We start from the raw sequence: 22,009 nt of genomic DNA on the forward strand, positions 1-22,009 counted from the left end.
CCATTTAGAGCCCACAGTATTTGTAAGCCAGCAGGTAAACTCCAAATTTATGCGCAACCGTACACACGTGCTCAAAAATGCAATATGGCTCCGAATTAGAGTTGCAAATGAAAGATCGTCGAACAAGCTAAGTGTTATTTAATCAACTTTTCACGAACAATTGATCATGAGTACGCAAGAATCGGGCGGAGGGCTTACCAAGTGGCAGATTGCGGCCCTCATCGGGGCCCCCGTAGCCGCGGCCTGCATTTTAGGTGCGTTCTACTACTGGAAATCCAAGGATCAAGACGCGGAGAAAGGGAAGGAGAGCGATAAGACTTCTAAAAGCAAAAGTGAAGTGCCTGAGAATGAAGCTCCTCAAGACGATGACATGTCTGAAGAAAACTTGGTAGTGTGAAAAAAAAATAATAATAATAAGTTCAACATGAAAAAATCTTCACCTCCCTTGTTGGGTACTGCACCCCTCCCCTATTCAGGGACCGTTCATTATTTATACCTGGTCGGGGGAGGGTGGCTGACAAGAAAGGGGAAGAAAATCAAGAATTGAAAGAGGAATTACTGAAAACATAGGCTCACTTACCAGCTGCTGTTCAGGAAAGGAGTCTGGGCTCCTGTCCCTATTAGGGGAGGATGCTTGGTGACTGGACCCGAGAGAAAGGCAAAAATTGAGCCTATGAAGAAAGTAGTCATAGGTGAAGGGGGGGGGGGGAGGGGGGGGGGGGTGAAGAGCATCTTAATACCAGGTTTCTGACAGGAACATTACCTGAACCACATTTCAAAATATTGACTGCAAGTAAAAATATGAAAGCTCATATATTTGAACTGCAGAGAGAGATGTAAAGAATATAATGATCATCACAGTTAGGTACACAACTTAAGCAGCTGTGAAATTAAAGCCTGAAAAGTCTGGATTTCAAGCCTTAATATATTTTCTGACTTTAATTTCACACCTGTTTGAGTTGTGTTCATAACTGCGAGGATCATTCATTACAGTATACAGACTATTATGAACCCCAGTACACTTTGAAAAGCTTTTAAAAAAACTATGCTGAACATCTTTGGCATACACTACATGATATGCACCATGTCATAAGAAATAGGGCATGGGATAGAGAATTCAGTGGCACTTAGCATGTACTGCACAGACTTGTAATATCTATTAACCCAGGTGGGAAGAATAGAGATGAGAAGTAACTGCAGGTATTATGCAGAATGAGTTCCCAAGACTTGAAGCTTTCAATTTGTTCAAGGTTCTGTGATTTATTTTGAAAACGGGATTACTGATCATATTGTCCATCAATTAACGCACTTGTTTCACAGACACATAGATTAGATTTTCAATTTTTATTTCAATTGCTAAACCCACAATCATCTGTAACAAGAATAAATTATCGAAACATGGACCTTGGAACTAATATCAAATCATGTTTGGCTTTTTTTATATTCTCTTTGCAGACACCAGCGGCACAAGCTGCAGCTACCAAAGTAAGGGGTAACAAGTACTTCAAGGGTGGAAAATTTGATCAGGCAATTAAATGTTATACAGAAGCCATCAATCTCTGTCCTGAGGACAACAAGACTGATCTAGCGACATACTACCAAAATAGGGCAGCAGCTTATGAACAACAGGTGACAAACTTAACCCTTAAATTTTGTCAGTGTCTCTTCCTAATTTTGCTTTCTTTTTCTCACCCTTGCCATCCCATCTCTTCTGTTTCCTTCTCTTTTCTTCTCTTCTTTCCTCTTCTCGTCTTTTCTCATCTCATCTCGCCTCGTCTCATCTCATCTCATCGTGTCCTGTCTCATTTTTTCTCTTGTCTTGTCTTGTCTTTCTTTTTCTTCTCTTCTTTTCTCGTCTTGTCTCATCTCATCTCATCTCGTCTCATCTCATCTCATCTCATCGCATCTTGTCTCGTTTCTTCTCTTCTCTTCTCTTCCCTTTCTTTTTCTTCTGTTCTCTACTCTTCTTGTCTCATCTTGTCTCATCTCGTCTTGTCTCGTCTCTTCTCTTCTTTTCCCTTCTCTTCGTTCTCTCTTTCTCCTTCATTTCTCTTCATGCAGTGGTTTAAGCTTGGCCCTCACTTGTGATGCAAGCATAAGCATAAAACACAACAAGCCTATGTGCTAGTGTAAGCATAAATGCTTAATATGTCGCTGTTTTGTCCAGTGAGGGCATGCTTGGCATAAGCACAAAGTGCTCACTGATTGGCTGAAAGTCTTTCTCTTATGCTTGTGCTTATGCCAACCATGTCTCCACTGGACACACCAGTGACACACTGTAAGCATAGAAGAACACAAGGTTTTGATATTCTTATGTTAATGCTTATAAATTCTCATTTCTACCTGTCCCAATAGTACATAAGTGCATTTAAACTTCTTTTATGCTTATGCTTATACATGTGTCACAAGTGAGAATCAGAGTCAAGCTTTTTGCCAAGTTAATTCAATCTCATCAGTTTTGGCTTTGTTCAAAATTTGTTATATTTCATACCTGTTTTATTATAGAAAAACTATGAGCAGGTGCTTGCTGATGCTACTAAAGGTTAGTAAAAGCAATAAAAGCAACAAACATATTGTATCTGCATAAAGTTAAGGTAAAGTCTGCATACAGGCCAAGTGGCCCATCAGGCCAGAACTTATCTCATTTCTACATGAAGTGACTAGGAGTATTTCTTTACTCTCTTAAAAGAGCACACTCTTTTGACAAAGAGTGTGCAAAAATGTAGTGTAATTTAATGTAAATAGACCAGAATCGTTTTTTATACTTATATTATATTTTAATTTTAACAGTGTCCCCAATTAGTAAGCTTAAGGCTAGCTAGAAGACTAGACACCTAAATAAAGTTATTGTTGTTGTTTTCCCCTCTGGATGGGATGTTAGTCTGTCACAGGGTACCCCCAACATTAAATTTCAAGTTAAAACAGTAATTCAAAGCTATATAAAATAAATGTAGTGATACTTTGATCAGTAAAGTCATTGGCTATATATTAACTACTTAATAACCGAGAGTGAGGTCATTACGGGAAAATCTCAAACTGAGGCCTTGCCGTATTGACCGAGCGATAGCGAGGTCAATACAGTAGGCCGAGGTTTGAGATTTTCCCGTAACGACCGAACGGTCAAGGTTATTAAGTTGTTTATTATATGGCTCATCATATCAATAAAGAGAAAAATCATTCGAGCGGAAGTCGTCAATTTACATCCGGCGATGCGCGCGTCTACCGATTCATTCATCGTCTCAAACCTAGGGCAAAACTACACATAGTCAGTGAATTTCACCACTGTATTACGTATTCCGTTAAAAACACTCATTTCTTTACGGAAAAGTCACTGTCACAGCCTCAAAAACGTATTTTAGTATCGTGGTACCACAAGTTGATGGGGAAGTTTTTCCGACTTTTGGGGCGAAACGTCAACGGATATAGAAAAGACAGCAAGTGCTTCAAAATTGTCCAAGCCAACCGTCTTTCGGTGAAAGAAGATACTAATGCTTCAGAATGCACTGCTCAAAATAAGCTTAACTCAATCTTCGCATTCGCTTTCGACAACATATCTTCGCCTTCTTCATTCTGGGATTTATGGATAAACATTTCAAGCCTTATGAACGTCTGCAGTTATCAGAAACACTGCTACCGACAGAAACCACCCGATTGTTTACTTCTGATGATCCTGGAAGCTGATTTACACTTGCTTGTGTCAAAGCGAGGGAATCTATTTGACGAGAACTTTGACGGAGTTCAATACTTCAGTAATTGCTGTGACTAAGATGATAACTTATAAGTTTCTTTGTGGTGTTCTCTTCAGGATGCATGGCAGATCTGCCGATGGTGTTTTTTACTTAGCGATTTTAGCTTTACTTAAGACTAGGCAAACTTTGATTGTTTTTCACTAGTGTCCGCCAAGGTTACCGACTGGTAAGTCATCTATATAAATTTTATTAAAGAAATATCTCTAAATTTTTAGCTACTGCTATTCTCGTACTGATTTTAATCGGCTTTCATCGCTTCAATGCGCTTGAATTTTCAGAACCGGGCTCTTCCTAATTTGCATAATCCGTAATCGGCCCGTGGGCATTACAGGAGAATAATGCCCTACAATTCAGTGGCAATTAACCAATCAGAGCGCGCGTTATATCGGCCACAAGCCAAAGCCATATAATAAACAGTGTGTATTGCAGACTCTGGCTCAGCATTATGTGGTGTTCAGTTCTTCATGGGTACAAAATTCACTGATTACGGTTGCTTATTTTTCCTGTCTTGCTTTTAGCCATAGAACTGAACAAGAGATATTCTAAAGCCTTCATGAAGAGGGCACGAGCATATGAAAAACTTGGCAAGAAAGAAGAGTGCCTTCAAGGTAACTGAGTGTCCTTTTTAAGAATCAAAGAGACGCAATTTTGTAAATAACTGCAAATTGTTAACCTCCACGTTTTGTATGTTCTATAATTTTATGTTTACTGTGGCTAGTTGTTATACTGCAACAAAGATTCGAGGTCCAAAAAAAATTTTGTCATTGATCAGCATGCAAAAAAAAAAGCAAAAAAGTGAGAAAAATTAAGCAGCAAAACTTGTGAACATTATTGTTCAGGCTGTACATGTACACTTGAACTGGTAAGCATAATTTGACTGTTTGAGATTCTTTAAGCAGAACACTGAAATGGAGCCAGAACGTTTTTATCTTCTGGAGCAACGACTTCCTGACCTATGCTTCTAACTCAAACTGTTCTTTCTATCAATTAAAAATTATAATATTATATAATTTGTAACTAGTCAAACATGTTATAATCATTCATGTTACAGATCTTACAGCAGTGTGCATGATCGAGGGATTTAACAATCCAAACTGGATGTTGCAAGCAGATAGAGTTTTAAAAGAAATCGGAAAAGAGAAAGCTCAAGAATACTATAAGGTAAGTATACATGAACATCAGGGCTGAGAAATTTATTGGGAACTCTTTAATGGCTGTAAGATTTTCAATTCCACGTCATAACTATGTATATGAATCTGCCCAGCCATTGCAACGTCATCTTTGTTTTGGTTGTTTGTACCTTGAGTAAAGTGTATGTGATGGCACATAAGATCTATCAGACTATTAAATACCTGTAGGTCTATACATGTACGTTACAAAGCAGTTTTTAATTGTCAGTGTTTAAAACCAAAACCAGACCAATTCCTAACCAATTAGACAACTCGGTCAATCTCAAGCCATAGTGAAACCAAAACCAAAACCAAAGTAATTGCCTGAGTACTTTTGACAATCAATTGAAAACCACTCAGTTGTGTGGTTTTAAAATTATTGTTTTTTAGCTGTCAGAAAGTTGCTTTTATCACTTTGACCTGTAATAAATATAAATATATATATTTTGTTCATTCTTACAAGCTCTTTATTTCTGACTTATATTAGGTGAGTATATACCGGAGAATAAAATTGAACTTGTTCTCATTACACTTTTTTTTCTTGAAATACAGAACAGAGAACCAAGTTTACCTTCTCCAACATATACTAAAGCTTATTTGGAATCTTTTTGTCATGGTAAGTTACAAAGAACTTGCCGTGATTGCATTTCATACCTTAAATGTTATTTTAGGTATTTCATTTTTTTTCTTTTATAGTAATCACTGTATGCTCACCATGCCATTAAGTAGAATTTTAAATAACATATGTATGCTTCACGAAGAGAGGATTATTCTGATAAGGAGGGTTACATCAATTTTGTGATATTTGTGAGGTGTGAAGTAAAGTTGAACATAACTGAGCAAGGTTTATGACTTTTGATGGCCCAGCAGCTCAATCAGGATCAAGTTTTGTGTAGAGTTTTTGAGCAATATTTCTTTCTCAGTGGCCTTGGTTCAAATCTGCCCTGTGGATTTTGTCTTTGTTTTTGCTCTGTCGCGTCATTACCTGTACTTCAACAAAATGCTATATGCTGCCAACTAAATAGAGACACGCAATGCTCAGGAATTACCACTCACATTTACCAGTACTGAGGGAATATAACTGTGTACAGATCGAATCTCAACAGAACTTTTAAAGGGAGACCAGGGCTGTGTTCTAGTCCTAGAAGCGCCTGGGTGCCACAGGTGACTAATTTTTGCATTTGGATGTTTTCATATAGCTTAAGCGCTGGGCACCCAGGATTTCATGGATAAGAACTTTTGGGCTCAGACTCCACAGCCTTGGAGACCTTTCCTCTTGTGACTACGTGAACCTGCAAGACACCTGTGACAGCATTCTCAGCTGTTCAGTCTAACTTTTGTTCACACTTTGAACTGCCTGCCAGAATAATATTACATGCATTTATTCTGTTTTGTTTTAGATGACACATTAGAAATTCATTCTGAGGAGGATTTGCCCGAAGATTCACCGTTTCTTGAGGCTGTTAAACAAATGAAAGAAAAGAAATATGATAACATAGTGGACTTGTGCACCCAACAAATTGAAAAAGGTTTGTGGAGCACACCCTTACTTTTTAATGAGTTCCGCTTATTTTTTCAGTGTGATTCTACAGTTGTTCTTAGCATTGCTAAATCTGATTGCTTTATCACTCTTAAGAAGTGCACTCCACCATTCATAGCAAAAAATGAAAACTTCTGATGAGAATATGATACATGTACTTTCCTTGGTTTCCACGAAAATGGGAGACATCTGCACACAGTCTATGCTAGACTTGCTCAGAATTTGAGCTGTGAAATCCAAGCAAACATTCACTACTCTCAAAACCTGGGTGGGGAAGACTGCAAATTAGAGAAGCTCGTTGTTGTGGTCGTATATGATATTGGTGAATGAGTTTAACACAAACTCCTTGGTTTATAATTAATACTGCTGTGTTGTAGGACCTGGGCCACTCTACATAAAAGCTCTTGCATTAAGAGGGACTCTCTACACCTTGATATCAAAAGTGGATGAAGCTATTCGTGACTTGACACAAGTGATAAATGCTGAAGATGGACAAGCATCGACCAAGGTAGACTGTGCATTAACAACTGCTACAGCACATGTTTATTGTGACTGTTCCTCTATTAAAATGCATTTGAATTTACAGTGAGAACACTCAAACAATGAACACTTGAAATGTTTTTGTACATTTTTTTAGTGACAATAAAAATTTACAGTAACTTGTAATAATAGACATTGCACGTGGCTAGTCTGACGCAGTGCTTTCGTTTCGTCCCGGCCAAGGGACTGAGATTAAGTGTTTTTTTTTACGGAGTTATACAAACATGAGTGTAATAAAGTTTGAGAGAACGATAATTTTTTATGTGGGATCACTAGCCACAGCCGAGTGTTTCCAGTTCTGCTAAACTTTCACTAGTCTTAAAGAAACAGAAAACATGTACCATGTTTCTATCTACAGTAGAATTCTACCAGCATACTAATGCATTTTCCTTTTCATTTTAGCTGAAAGTGAACTGTTTGATCAAACGCGGAAGCATGCAGCTTCAGGCTGGTAATGTTATGGAATGTTTTCAAGACTTCAGCAAGGCCGTGTCGCTCGACCCTGATAACTCCGATATTTATCATCACAGAGGTCAGGTAGGTAAACCTTTAACTGTCCGGAGATTAAAATAAATATCTTATAGAGGAGTTTAAGCATACCTAAAGCCCCGGCCAAACGATCGCAACATTTGAACGTAACATATCGCAACATTCTTGGGCGCAACATGTTGCGCGCGTTTAGCACCCTGTTTCGGCGTGTTGCGACGTGTTGCGACATGTTGGGTATTGAAAATCGAACTAGTGCGCATGCCTGGGCGCAACATTGTTGCACGAACCTGGTCAAACGACTACAACGTCATGCAACAACCACAAATGCTGCATGAAAAGTTTAATCATTTTCAAATTTGAGCCAACAACACGTAGCATGTCGCAACAGGGTGGCCAAATGCGCGCAACATGTTGCGCCCAACAATGTTGCGACGTGTTGGGTTGAAATGTTGCGATCGTTTGGCCGGGGCTTAAAGCTGCTGGCAATGCCCCCCTCCCTAAAACCAAGAAAATCCCCTCCCACAAGAAAGAAGCCCCCCTGAAAAAAAAAATTAGTTATAATAAGTCTTTACTTAACACTTCGAATCCGAACAGCTCTCTGACAATAACCCACATCTCCCAAATACATGTATATTCCCGTTGTGTTAGATTTGATTAAGCTCTCAAATTATAAACAGAAGATACTTTCTTATGGCTATATTACATCATCGTACGATGCATTTTTGCCTTCCTTTTCATTGTCCGAGAACCCACCACATGACCTGCAAATAACTACCACAAATTATTGATCTGCTCGCCACTGTCAAATCGCGATATTTTGCTCAACCTCGTTCAATAATTGTTAATCGTTTACTGCATGCTACCAAACCTCTAATGTTCATTTTGACGGTTTGAAGTGTGTCTTGTGTTCCATGTCGTCATGTTTCGTGAATATTATGACGTGATTTCCTAAGGACCATAAGCACTGCTACTACTACCACAGTCCCAACCAATAACTTGTTCCTAATCCCCTCCCGTTGTGTGTCCTCAAGACCCTCGTTTTTGTCTCGAGTTCGTCGAGATCGCAAGAGAAATTGTTAGCCGCAGGGGATTTGAAAAAGTCGGAACACAAAAATATCCTTCCTCACGCTCCGCGTTCGCTTTCTAGCACCTCGAAGAAAAATAACTAGTAACAAAAAAATAAACGTCTGTGGACAAGGATAAGTACAACAAAAAAGCCTTTTGACCAAAATTGAATTTGAACCCACATCTTAGGTTTTAAATCACACCTTAATATTTTCATGAGCTTTCATCTGTTACTTGCAGATCCGTTTCCTCTCCGAGAACCTTCACGAGGCCAAAGAAGATTTTGAGAAGTGCATATCTCTGAACGACAGCTTCATCCCCGCAAGGATTCAGTTGGCGTATTGTATTTACAAGTCCGCTGCCCTTCAGCAGTCTCCGATCTTGGCGCACGGGGCCGTGGATATGCTACAGAAAACAGTGGAGAAGTATCCTGAGTCAGCGGATGCACATAGTCTCTATGCGCAGGTTTGTGTCAGGCAAGGTTTAGTTCATCTTGCCAATCTTAATTATGTTGTTTCATCTCACGTCTTCTTCAAATTCATCACAGGTGCTTCAGGAAATGCAGCAATTCCCTAAAGCAGAGGAGCATTTTGACATTGCGATAAGACTAGAGCCGCAAAACCCTGTCCACCGAGTTTACAAAGGGTCAGTATCACTTATCTCAACAATCTACATATCTGGTTGATGATTTTCTGTTTTCTCCATACCTGTCTGCTTCGCGGTCTATTGATATTGTAAGGAGAAGAGAGGTTTTGATCTTTTTTTTTTTTTTTTCATTTGCAGCATGCTGATGCTGCAGTCACGACAAGACGTGGAGAAAGCAGTTGAGTTAGTTGACGAAGCTTTAGTGATCGATGAGAAATGCGACTTCGCCTACGAAACCCTAGCTACGCTTGAAGTTCAAAGGTAATTTTTTGACTCCTGTTGAATTAGAGTCGAAGAATATGTTATAAAGGTCAGGATCGAGTCTCTTGCAAGGGATTGGAAGAGAGTAGGGGGTTTAAATATGCACCTTAATTAGGCAATGACGACGGTGACGCCAGGGGCGATGCCTAGTGAAAGATCAGTCAAAATTGACCGTTTGGGGGGCAGTGTTACTGTTCAGTGTAGAAGTCCATAACTTTTGGTTTCCCTTCATTAGTGGGAATACCCGTCAAACCAACCGCGCCGCGATCTGTAGTGTCCTTCGTTTACTTTAATAGCACTTCTTTTTACGCAGCTGTATGCGAACTTTTAGGGCATCCTGGGGAGGGGGGCTGGGGTGAGGGGAACCTGCGATAGACCAACATCCTACTGATCCAGGTGGACGGGGTAGTACAAACTGAAACAGTTTTTACTTAACCATTTTTAACCTTAGTTATAATTAGCAGTACATTTTTAATCCTAGTTCTAGTTTTAAACCTTAGTTTTAGTATCACGTTTTTAGCTTTTATTTCTTTTTTATTTTAGACATTTAATGTATATTCTAGACTTTTATTTTTAAGAGTACCCTCCTGAAAACCACCTCTAGGTGATTGGAGGCCTCCTCTTGAAATATTAGTTTATCATTATTAGTAGTAGTAGTAGTATAAGTAATACTCCTAGTCACTTCATGTTACAAAACCCGGAACAACATAGGCGTGCCATTATGGCTTGTGGGCTGGAACAGACCTCTGTGAACTAGTAGTTCACAACTCTTCGTAAATCTAAAGAGTTTAATTTGTAATTTGTTTGGGACAAGTTCTCGACTTTTATGATTGTTATTATCTCTATAAATGAACAAAATTCTCGATCCTGGTTGGTTCTCTTTATTTGTCACGTAATCGGTCGCGTGAGGGCAGGAGATTTTGTTTGTCACTATGTTTTGAATGATGCGTGATGACGGTAACTGTACATCGAATAACCGTCAGTACTCTTTTGTCTTTACGCTGCTTCAGGGGGAACTTGGACCGAGCAATCGAGCTGTTCAACAAAGCCATTGCTCTGGTGAGAACGGAAACAGAGCTTGCACAGACGTTTTCACTCCGCGAGGCAGCAAAAGCACAGAAATATGTCACCGAAACATTGGGTCTCTCTCCACCAACTCTTCCTTTAATGTCTTAGAAACTCGTTCCGAAAAGAAAACATCCCTCGATGATAGGGTCGGTCTCCGAGGAAAGGGCTTCATAAGAAGAGTTTTTTTTTTCATTATTATTTTTTTGCTGAAACAGCAAAAATGGAAAACTTTTCTGGAAGCTGATGAGTTAGTTAAAAATAGGGAGTGAGAAAGACGTGAATTCGAGTTGTCCGGGGCATTTAGTCATTGTGAATTCCTGTCCGCATTAGTTCACGTCATTAATGTTGTACGAATTTTAACCCGCGGTAGCGGACACGATATTGTCATGCCTTAAATCCTGCTTGGTGGAACCGTGAGAATAGGCCGAGCCGTTTTGCTTTTAGGTCAGTGACGTTGCTAAGAAACCCGACTCATTCGTTCTCAGAGCAACCTCGCTTCCAGGTCTCTCAAAGAAAGTTGACCCTGGTAACGACTTTGCTTGTCAGACTGCTCGGTAGTGCGCGCGCCATCTTCGTTCGACTGATAGGAATCGAAATCTCGTCGGATGAGTTTATAGAGTGCTTTCACATGACGTCACGGCAGCCATATCGGTGTACCAAAACAATAAAACAGCGGCCATATTGGTGTCCTAAACCAATCTTGTAGGAGTTGAACTCTTTTGTCGTGTAAGATTTTCATTTGCTCAGTAAAATTGTGACTGCTGGCCACGTGAGTGAAAGCGCTCTATAAATTCTACCGAAAACGTTTCGAAGCGTCTTTACATTGTTGGGTCGTGGTCTATCATTCCATGATGTACATGAATGATGAAATAAACTTTAACGTTGTCTTAGTGTCGTTTCTCTTTTTTTTTTTCGTTGGTGGCATCTTAGAGTGATCACGTCGTGAAAAACGTGTATGTTAGTAAACTTAACTAGCGGGAGGTCCATATTGGGGAAATATTAGTAAAGTTCTGTTTTTTGCTTCCGAGTGAGGGTTTGATAACGAGCTAAGTGTCGTAAGCGTAATTGCGTGGAACAGTTGATAAGTTAAAGTTTTAATGGCTAAATTGACGTTTTGGGATCCCGGCTTGACGTTTATCCTAGCCTACAAGACGGAGGAAGCATCTACGCCGCAAAAATGAGATGGCGAAGAAACGGGGTGGTGGAAAATTGTCTCCCACCTAGTCTCCAATTGGATTGTCTTTTCTCTCTGGCTTCGTGCGTTGACCTACCGTCCGGTATACAGTTACTTCAAGTTACGTTGTGTGATGAAAGCCGTAAAACGTACGCCACAAGACCGATAGGTATTACTGGAATTTTTGAACATCGGTGTATGCAAAATCTACAAATTTGTATTTTTGCACGCGAAGTGTTAGCAAGGATACATTACATTTTCCACTCGTAGCTGATAACATGACGAATTTCAGCCCGGGGTCACCCCTCCTTAGAGACAAAGGAAACTTGAACGAATTGCAGTTTTGTCCTGAAAGCCTCAGCAACGTTACAATACAGATATATCGAACGAGGCCTTCTGAAGTAGCTGTAATCGAGCAGCTCAGGGAACGAACCGTTTATCCAAAAAAAAAAAAAAAACAGATCTCGTTTCGATGGAGACCCGTCCACACAAAATTAAGGTACTAAAATGCAATCTTTATTAGCCAAATCCCTGTGCTTTACAACTTTCAAGGCCCCTTGGAACGTTTGTTTCTTGGAGTACAGCACGCTGCACAATTTTACAAGTATTAATTTTTATGCTTATAGAAATTAATGATTTATTGTAAGTATTTAAAAGGTCGAAAAACAATCAAAGGTGCTTACAGTTGTAGTATCTGCTGTTAGCATAACACGAAGAGACGAGACTACTAGCTGTTTTTTTTTTGTAGCTGACGCTGCTGCTGCTGTTTGTTGTTGTTGGTGGTGGTGGTGGTGGTGTTACTGCTGCTGCTACTGCTTCTGCTGCTGCGGCGGCGGCGGCTGTTGATGATGATGACTGATGATAATACGTTTCCGCTCCTGTTGTTGTTGTTGTTGTTGTTGTTGCTGCTGCTGCTGTTGTTGGTTTTAGTGGCTGATTATGCTGCTGCTTCTACGGGTAATGATTTTGATGTTCTAAGTCGTGCTGTCGTTTCTGCTCTTGTTGTTGCTGTTGTTGATACTGCTGCTGTCATTGGTTTTTTGTCGCTGATCATGCTGCTGCTTCTACGGGTAATGATTTTGATGTTGTTTTACTCGCCGTTGTTTCTGCTGCTGTTGTTATAGTTTGTTGAAGTTGACGATGCTGCTGCTGTTGTTGTCAATGTTCATGCACTTGATGCTGTTGCTGTTGTTGTTGTTGTTGCTGCTCTTGATGTTGTTTATGCTGATGATACGAATGCCGATGTCGACTGTAGAATACAGCAAATCCGACAGCGTCGATCTCGTTTATGCGCACATTGGCGAGTCAACAACTCTCTCTTCGATAAACAAGGCACCTCTCAGATAGGTCTCTATCGTTCTTCTATAGGTACTCATCTCCCTCTTTACGCAGACACCATACTACGGCTAGCCGTTGGAGCTGGCTCGGGGGCTTGATTTTCACTACTCCGCGTTCGAAACGCGTTCCTAACGCGGGTCACTTTCGCCACGCGGCTGTAAATGGGGCCTACACACTACACAGAAAGCTGGCGCCGCAGCCGTTGACGGGATGAAAGACAACTTACGAATTTTCTCACGGCTTTCTGCCCAATAAATACTGCGGTTACGTTTTCAAAGAAAGCACTGGGTTTAAATATTGCTACATCTATTTTCTTTACACCCCAGACTACAGCTATAAAATCTGCAACCAGACATTAACATGAGAGGGTTTCATTCATCAAATTGCAAAGAACGACTTTGTGTAGCTGACTTCTATGCCGAACATGGAGAAAAGCTGGACGCGCAATCTAACCTTGGCAAAGTGAATCGTATTTAATAATTGTAGTACAGGTGCAGATGCCAGTCAACGTGGAAACCACGGGAACAAGTTTAACGCGCCGATAAGAAAAGACGAGTCCATTATTGCCTGGAAGTCAAGTAGCTCTTTGCTTTTAAAACGAAACCCTCCCGTGAAATAGCCTTGGAGAAAGATTATGGTTATAAAAAGTTACTTCGCCTTGTAAGTACTAAATACCCTTCACTCGTGCTCTGAAAGGCCCTGCTACATCATCTACCAAAATACATCATATATAAATACAATCAGTGAATCTCGAACGCAGTCAAGTCAAAAATCGGTCATCACTTATCAAAGATGTTAATGAAAACAAGTCTAACACCAGCTACGAGAATTTCGCAAATTCCTTCTAGTAAGCGCAACTGGTAGCCAGTTATGTTCAGTAATCGTAAAACTTGTAAGTGGGATTCTCATAGCCATTCTCCTGCATGTTGACAAGGTGGCTCTTTTCTGATGCACCCTCGGTGTCCGTGTCGACAAGCACCGTCTTGGTGTTGTTGTTAGGGCGCGGCCGGCGCATGGCCATGGCAACCACAATGATGATCATGATGACAAGGGCCCCGCAGCTGAGTCCAATGACGGCAGAGAAAGTGGCCCGTGAGTGGGACTTCCTGAACACCGCTTCCTCGTTCTCAGACACGTCTTCAGGATCATCATCATCGTCCATCTTCCTAGCAGCAAATGCACCTGCAGTAAAGCCAGAACAAGACAGATCAGCAAAACAATTTTGTTCACCTTTTTGTTAAAACTCTGCGAGCAGAAGGGTTTGATATGTCCACTGTGACCATCCATCCATTCTCTGCAGTCGCTGTCATCATTTGGATCGGTGTTTTCCTAACCATTTTTATTACATTTTTAAGACCAGGTCAAGTGTAAAGTATCCTCCATCCTCGGAGACCCAAGGACAGTTAGTGGGGGCTAGAGAAAGTTAAAGCGGGAGAGGAAAATATTTTCCCGCCGTTTCCGCCGCGGATGAGAGTCATTTAAATGCGTAATCCAGAATGACCTGCTTGACTTAATTAATCTTTACCAAGATATATTGTAAGCGGGTTTTGGAGACTGGGATATGCCATTTTAAGTCTCATAAATCCGCAAATGAATTCCAAGATTTACCCTTCATGACTCTCACATAGTAACTGGCTGCTGGTTACTAACAGCAGGCCTGCTTATGAATTTTAGAATTACCGCCATGAACTCACCTGAAGGTTTCAGGTCTTCCTCCTCCTTGTCATCTGCAGAGGGTAAACCTGTTGCACCTGTTTTATCTTCTGGTTGACTTGGTGGGTCTGTAGGGTCCTTCGCAGCTGAGCTTTTCTCCACTGTTGGTGCCTCTGTTGGCTGTTCATGAACAAAATAATGAGAATAAGCATACATTTAGGCGCATAGTATAAGCAGTGGGTTATCCCCACAATCCCCCTTTCATGAAATGCGAACAAAAAATACCTGTGTACTTGTACATGTACATGTAGCTACCCTTAAGGACTGAGGGATACATCCAGCTGTCTTGACATTTTAGTGCTTCATACTTTGTGTACAATGTCCCACAAGAGCTGCCATTTTGATGTCTGTTTTACTTCAAGATTTATCTTACACGTATTTGCTATTTAACAATCTGTGGGGTCAGATAACCACGATTATAAATATTGATTAAGAATAACATGCAAACTGTTGTGCAATTTAAGAAATAGAAAACAAGTGCCGTGTTTCTATCGAGTTACAGAAACACGAGTGGAAGTTTGGGAGAACGAGAAATGCCGAGGGAACACGAGCCGCAGGCGAGTGTTTCCACGGCTTTTTCGAGTTTTCCCAAACTTTCTCGAGTGTTTCTATAACTCGATAGAAACACAGAGAACATGTTTTCTATTTCTTTTAGAAAATACCGCGACGAAAAAGAGGAAAACAATTTGTTAGCTTTGATTATCAAAGTGTACATTCTCTTTGCTCGTGCCATCATTACGTCAGCAGCTCGTGCTAGTTCTGTGTTTCCATCGAGTTATAGAAACACGATTTTTAACCAATCAGCACGTATTTTCTTAGGACTGTTTTCTAAATTACATTGTAGCAACTTAATATCCGAATGGAGAGACATTAAAACAATGATTTAGAATAAAACTTTATGACATCAGTTACGCTGCACTAGGAAAATACAACAAATTTTGAGGAAGCAGATCCTATAATACAGTAACGGGAAAATAGAGTAGTCGAAATAACAAATCCCTTATTTGTGGTTTTAAAGATAATGTTTGCAGAAATGGTTTCTCATTCTCAACGAGTCCCGTTGGGTCTTAGAAACATACATGCGGTGATGCCCTATGAAAAACTTTTTAATAAGACATCTGAAAATATTATCTAATGTATAATTAATGAACTGTACTGAATTTCATTATTTACCAAGGCAGGTGGTTTTGGAATCCAGTCAGGTAAATCAATCTGGAATTGACGAGCGATCTCGGGAAGTTTGTACAGCAGAATCATAGACTCATTGACTAGGTTATTGATGTTCTTGAGGTGGTTTTGCAGTGCCTCCCTTGATTCTTCGGCCTTCTCTGGGTGGTGCTTCTGCATGTACTCAAAGTAGCGTAAGCTGAAATGTCACAGTACAGTCATCACTTAGTACAAACGATTCAAAACAAATTACTGAGCTTGTGAAACAAGAAATTAAGTGTAAGAATCTCGAACAGGAACTGTCGATCTACATTTGTATAATTAACAACATGATGTACCCTGGGTGCAAAAAATTAACTTGCTGGTACACAGTGAAATTGTTGTGTTTTTATTCTAGTGTATTTCATGTAATGGAATAATTTACAAAGACTTTGTTTCATGTAATCAATTAGTGTTACCCTTGTTTAAATGTACATGTACCACCACACTTTGTGACAACAAATTGTCTGAAGACCTGATCTAATTACACGAAGCTGGACACAATATTAAGATTGCCTGGCCTCTCAACTGCTTGCACAAAAAAGAAAGATTCCTTGTCCACCCTAAATAGGAAAAATTGCCTGTGTTCTTCTCCAGTTTTTTTAGAAATATATGTATATATTTTTTTTTCAGTGAATTTCACCCTTTGCATCTCAAGAGCCAGGAGGCTCTTTCAGTGGTAAATAATTCTTATTAAGTGCCCAAGTTATAAACATCTTTTATTTTCTTCTCACAAGGCATATTACCGGTCTGACTGCTGTATCTTATTTATGACACTCATTCAAACAGAGAAAGTAAATGTACTTACAATGCCACAATGACAAATTGTCTTCGATGAATATCTTTTTATGTGTAATCCCCAACTTACTTATGCAAGCGATCCTGAGTGCATGTTCTTACAAAGCGCTGCTCTGCTTCCAGAATCTTGTTACCATTTCTGGGCACCTCCTGCAGGGCAGCAACAAAGTCACGCAATGCTTGATTCTTCTTATCATTCAGGTCAATCTGCATACACTGATGATGTTCCTCTTTCAGTCGGGCACGTTCCAGCTTGGCCTGCTCATCATATGTGTTCAGTGACTTCTTGAAGTTCTCAAGTTCTTCTGCAAGTAAACAATAAGAGAAATAGAGTAAGGGTGTCCCATTATGGAAGGTTCAACTGTGAAGCCTAGTGTCTTAACTTTGCTATTCATAAATTATTCGGAATTAGATTTTTATGAAACTTTTTTTGCTATTGGATTCCCATGCAAACACTGCAAATGTAATTTCTGATGCGTGTTGCCTACCCATCAAGATGTCTTTAGGGAGGAGCACAGGTTAAGGATTTTCTTTATTCTCAACTTAGTGTGCTTGTCAATATTACAGCATTACAATGCGAACTCAAGTCACAGTACTTATCATTAAATCTCTAATAGCAATTAACAACTATTAAGGGACTTGTAAACCACACTGCAAGAAAAGAAATGACTTTTTCTAAAGCATAAAACAAAAACAAGGATGAAAACAAATTAAGATAGCAAGAAAGAAAAGCTCACCAGATATTGAACTAGCTGCCTGATCTTCATCACTAGCTTTCAGCAGCTTGTAGCGCTTCTCAGCCTGCTCCCAGTGTTCAATCAGTGTCTTAACTTTCCCACGATGAGCGTTCTCCAGTTTGTCACGGAGATCATGATACTTCTTTCTGTCACAGCCTACAGAAGTCAACAAGACATTAATAAATGAAAGAACTCTCAAGTCAAACTGTGACCAGCATGTACATCGTGCATGCCACGGTGATCAAGACTCACAGTAGATGTAATAGTTGTAAATATCAGATTTGGCTTGTACGTGTACATTTTGTATTTCGACCAGCCTCTTTGGCTCGCGAAAAATAGCAATACAATTTTATGATACTTGATGAAAATCAGGCTCAGCACACATTTTCATGAAGCTCTCATTTGCATCATCAAAAATTATCTAAAAGTTGAACAAACTGGAAAATACAAAAGTCTATGACTCAAAATCAAAATTAATTCAGTTTAACCTCTCTTATGACAGAAAGAAGTTATAAATCAAGAACTTGTTAGCTGTAGCGAGACATTTAAAATAAAACAACTGCCAGATTTTCCACAAGTCATGTCTTGAGATTATAAGATATGACCTGTGGTTACTTCATTTTGGCTAGTAGAATCTGACATGTCACTAACCAGCTCTGTTGCACAATGTTGAAACCTGTCCTAGATTATACATACCTGCCATAAAGGTTAAAATTAAAGATAACTACCTGTACACCTGCCGTATGTGTTTGAAAGCTTGCCATGCAAGTTACAGAACTACAGTATCTAGTGAAAACATTTATTTATCAGTCCTGCAGAGTATTTATTGCAGCAGTCTAGAACAAAACATGTTATTCATCCTTGAACAAGCTCTAAAACAATAAAAGAAACATACCAACAGAACTTCCTTCCACATGCTTTGCAAACTTGCTAATCTCCACCTTCAAGTGCTCTAAGACACTCATTGGTTCAGAAGTACTTGCAGCTTCTGAAACAGGGACAATCTTGACAGCATCAGTGCCATTCTCACTGGCATCATTAGGGCAGCAAACAAACTCCACGCCAGTGAATGTTCCCACACCACATGGAATTAGGACACCATAGTCCTTCACGACCATGCCCTCATTGTTACACTTCTTCGAGGCTCGTTCACGCCACTGGTCGTGAGTTTGGCAGTCAGTGTTGAAATGCATGTGCTCAAAGCGACATCTTGGAGGCACCAACAAGGCATCAGACTCAAAATTGCCCACTGGTGAAAAAGCATAGTACAACATCAATCAATGACACACATTGTCATTTGAAAGGCCAAGCATTTTGCAAATTTGGTTGAACAATTTGCCTGTACACAACTCACCAAGACAGCGATATGGAGTAACCAAACTATTGTCCACCAAAACGCGATTGTTGGCTTCAACAACATTCCTGACATCCTTTGAAGGGTAGATAGCGTTACAGTACCTATTAAAAAAGAGAATTTTGAAATCAAATCCATTTCCAATTTCACTCAAACATGCCACTTAATTCCTCAAAAAAATAAATAAATAAATAAATAAACAATAATAAAAATAGCAATAATAATGATGATGATGATGATGATGATGTCAAATCCACAGTTCTTACTCCAAGATTTTAGTCTTGTCAGTAGTACAAAGCCTGGTGGAATTTTTGTCTGCAATCCAGTCTCCAGTGTTGACATCGACATGCCGTGTCACTTTATCACAACTGATAGCTACTTGGGGATCGTAATCCAGGTCATCATTGAGGTTAGATTCCACAAGAGCACTACCAACCTGTAACAAAGCCAAGCCAAATATATTAAATGCTGCTCAAAAAGAAGGGAATTCGAGCCTCTTTGTGGATTGGTTAAAAACAAACTGATTCAGCCTTAGCTTAATTTCCGTGCCAGTTACTGCATGTAGTTTCTAGCTTCAAATCTAACCAAAAAGCTCCTTCAAATTTTAATCAACCTTTCCAATGGAAACTGATTGTGCATGCATCTGTACCAGACATACACTCAGGACTTTCAATAAAAGGCTAGAATTGCTCAAAGAGGAAAAATATGTTTGTAAAAGGAGAGAAAAACAAAACTCTTTTCTTCACTATCTGAACCTGGTCAATATTAAGAAATTAATGTGTCCAGACTCTCTAAAATTTGAAAAAGAACTCAGAGAAATCTTTGGCTTGCTTTAAGAAACACTATTTTGAGATAAAAGTTACAGTTTGTTATTTAAACTACATGCACGACTTCTGGTGCAATATTCATGTATGTATGATTAGCTAAAGAGAATACTTAAAAGTTTACAAATTGGAGATTGAAGAAGTCTCTGGTTTGCAACATTCTCAAGATAAATGAATAGTAAATGTGACTTGCTGATGCTCTCAGAATTGTGGAAAGATCTAACAGCAAGATCCCAAATATCAGCATTCACAATAGCAGACACCCAACTACTGTTATGCAAATTTTGCAAACTAGACTGCTACTGCAGCTGAAATGAAAACTGCGCCAAACAAACTTTCATAGACTTTCCTACATGTACATATATACATGCTGCATTGAAAAGAAAGTTTGTGAAAAACACAAATAATTAAAAGGGATGGAACTCAGATCAATAATTTATTACAGCCCAAAACAAAATAACACCAGGGGATGTTGAGGGCATTGCAGAGTAATGTTGAACCCTAAAAATAAAATAGTAATAATTATTATTGCTGTTTGGATTGTAGCAAGATTTTCCTCATTCAGTTTCTATCAATAGCTTCACACCTCATATTCGCACCTATGACTTTAGAGAGTTAATTAACTGGACACAGTCTTAAAATTAAGAATGAACTTTAAACGTTAATAATAAAACATGCTGTAAACATACTTTAGCCTATAAAGATGAAGTTTGCATGCATAAACACTGCAGGACTCAATTCTCTAAATACATCCAACTGGCAAACACATTAAACTGATCTCAAATATTCAGACAAAATAATGAAGAAGCATAAAATTAATGCCAACAAAAACCTGAACCACACAGCATTCATGAATAAACCAACCAATGTTTGTTACACAAGACAACATGTTAGCTAGGTGATTTATGATTTTCCAACATATCTATTATTGGATGTATATGTATGGACTGCAAGACTTCAGAATAACTGTAAAAAGGAACAAAATCAATATCACCTGATATATGATCAATCTAAAGTGAAAGAAACTATGACAGACATACAATCCTGTTTGATATGTAATGCCTTCAGTCTTAATAAGCCGAAAAATTATGTATTCATTTTTATTTTGACAACTCAATGTCAAGTTCTACATGAAACTGGTACATGGAAATGCATACAAACTACTCAATTTACTTCGTCGGAAGATATTAAATATTGTATACAGGACTGACTTGGAAAATGATTTGGGTAAAATATATTTGTGGGTATCGTTTTTAACTGCATACTTGTAACAAAAAAAAAAATTAGAAAAGTCTTGTTCAACATCTAACTGTACATCTTCAGTCTATACTATCAAAAATGTTTTGTCTTGAATTTCATTTGAAGTTCTAAACCAACTAAGCCTTAGATGCTACTGGGTTTTATTATTTTTCACCAGGCAATATTACTGATTCGATATAAGACTAAAAATGCGCGCTTTTTGAAGGCGATGTTTGAAAATGGTGTAGAAGTGTAATATGATACACGACATACGGGCCGACTGAATGTAAACACAATTAGCTTAGGACGAGCACAAATTTTTCGCTCCCAATCAGAGACTTTCAATTCAATCTTTCCGCCCGCATGTAGCTATTTACAAACTAGTCAGGTTATATTTCAGCAATGTGTATTTAGCTTGATATTAACAGTATCCTACAACTTTCGACACTGCACTGGAGAGGACAAACATGCGTCAGTTGTAAGCTTATAAAGTTGATTCAAAAATCCTCTTTTCTCAAAATGGAATTCAAAAACTTGACATCGCTTAGAACATTCACCATTCGTCCCTCAAAGTGACCTTGGTTGGAAGAACATTACGCACTGACTGAAGCGAAGGGAAGGTACCGAGCGATTTATATTTGCCTCGGGCAGCAAAGGAAAACGGGAACATTAAAGCTTGATATAGACTAAAAAATACAGCCTAAATTTAGCTTTGAAACGGGCTAAATTGTTCGAATAACAATCCCCGACTCTTAAATAACGCTTTTCATGGAACTGTTTGTCCCGTTTCGAGCGACAAACGCCAAAGCGACGTTTCTTTGCGATAATCACCCAAATCTCGTTTTTCCATTACAACTGTTTGCGTCAGCGTTTTGTGGCCCCTAAATTCGATGCGAACGAAATATTAACTCAAAAATACTCACCCGTAGGAAGGCTATAAACACAAAAATCGTTTCCAGAAAACTCCACTTCATCTCGGAGTCGTAATGTACTTCAAAACCTCAGTTAAAATCGAAAACAAAACTCAAAATGGCTGATAAACCTCTCTGAACCACAGAACATGCACGGACTGCGAAATAGATGTGGTCACGTGATATGCA

The 22,009-nt window shown here is 39.2% G+C and overlaps 2 protein-coding genes across 2 annotated transcripts; one reads left to right on the forward strand and one right to left on the reverse strand.

The window, feature by feature from the left end:
- Nucleotides 1–70: 70 nt before the first annotated feature.
- Nucleotides 71–11,417, forward strand: LOC145493259 (mitochondrial import receptor subunit TOM70-like). The gene is made up of 13 exons (XM_081472683.1): nucleotides 71–388; nucleotides 1,456–1,629; nucleotides 2,506–2,542; nucleotides 4,268–4,357; nucleotides 4,801–4,910; nucleotides 5,471–5,534; nucleotides 6,319–6,447; nucleotides 6,836–6,966; nucleotides 7,401–7,535; nucleotides 8,793–9,017; nucleotides 9,100–9,197; nucleotides 9,336–9,458; nucleotides 10,469–11,417. The coding sequence occupies exons 1-13, from the start codon at nucleotides 167–169 to the stop codon at nucleotides 10,632–10,634; spliced, it is 1,704 nt and encodes a 567-aa protein (XP_081328809.1). The 5' UTR covers nucleotides 71–166; the 3' UTR covers nucleotides 10,635–11,417.
- A 773-nt stretch (nucleotides 11,418–12,190) lies between these two features.
- Nucleotides 12,191–21,990, reverse strand: LOC145493258 (amyloid-beta precursor protein-like). The gene is made up of 9 exons (XM_081472682.1): nucleotides 21,833–21,990; nucleotides 19,113–19,282; nucleotides 18,847–18,950; nucleotides 18,388–18,741; nucleotides 17,493–17,648; nucleotides 16,826–17,060; nucleotides 15,925–16,117; nucleotides 14,733–14,871; nucleotides 12,191–14,220 (listed from the first exon to the last, which is right to left on the reverse strand). The coding sequence occupies exons 1-9, from the start codon at nucleotides 21,881–21,883 to the stop codon at nucleotides 13,913–13,915; spliced, it is 1,710 nt and encodes a 569-aa protein (XP_081328808.1). The 5' UTR covers nucleotides 21,884–21,990; the 3' UTR covers nucleotides 12,191–13,912.
- Nucleotides 21,991–22,009: the final 19 nt, after the last annotated feature.

The sequence above is a fragment of the Orbicella franksi genome, chromosome 7 (genome assembly GCF_964199315.1).
Source record: "Orbicella franksi chromosome 7, jaOrbFran1.1, whole genome shotgun sequence".
Taxonomy (NCBI): domain Eukaryota; kingdom Metazoa; phylum Cnidaria; class Anthozoa; order Scleractinia; family Merulinidae; genus Orbicella; species Orbicella franksi.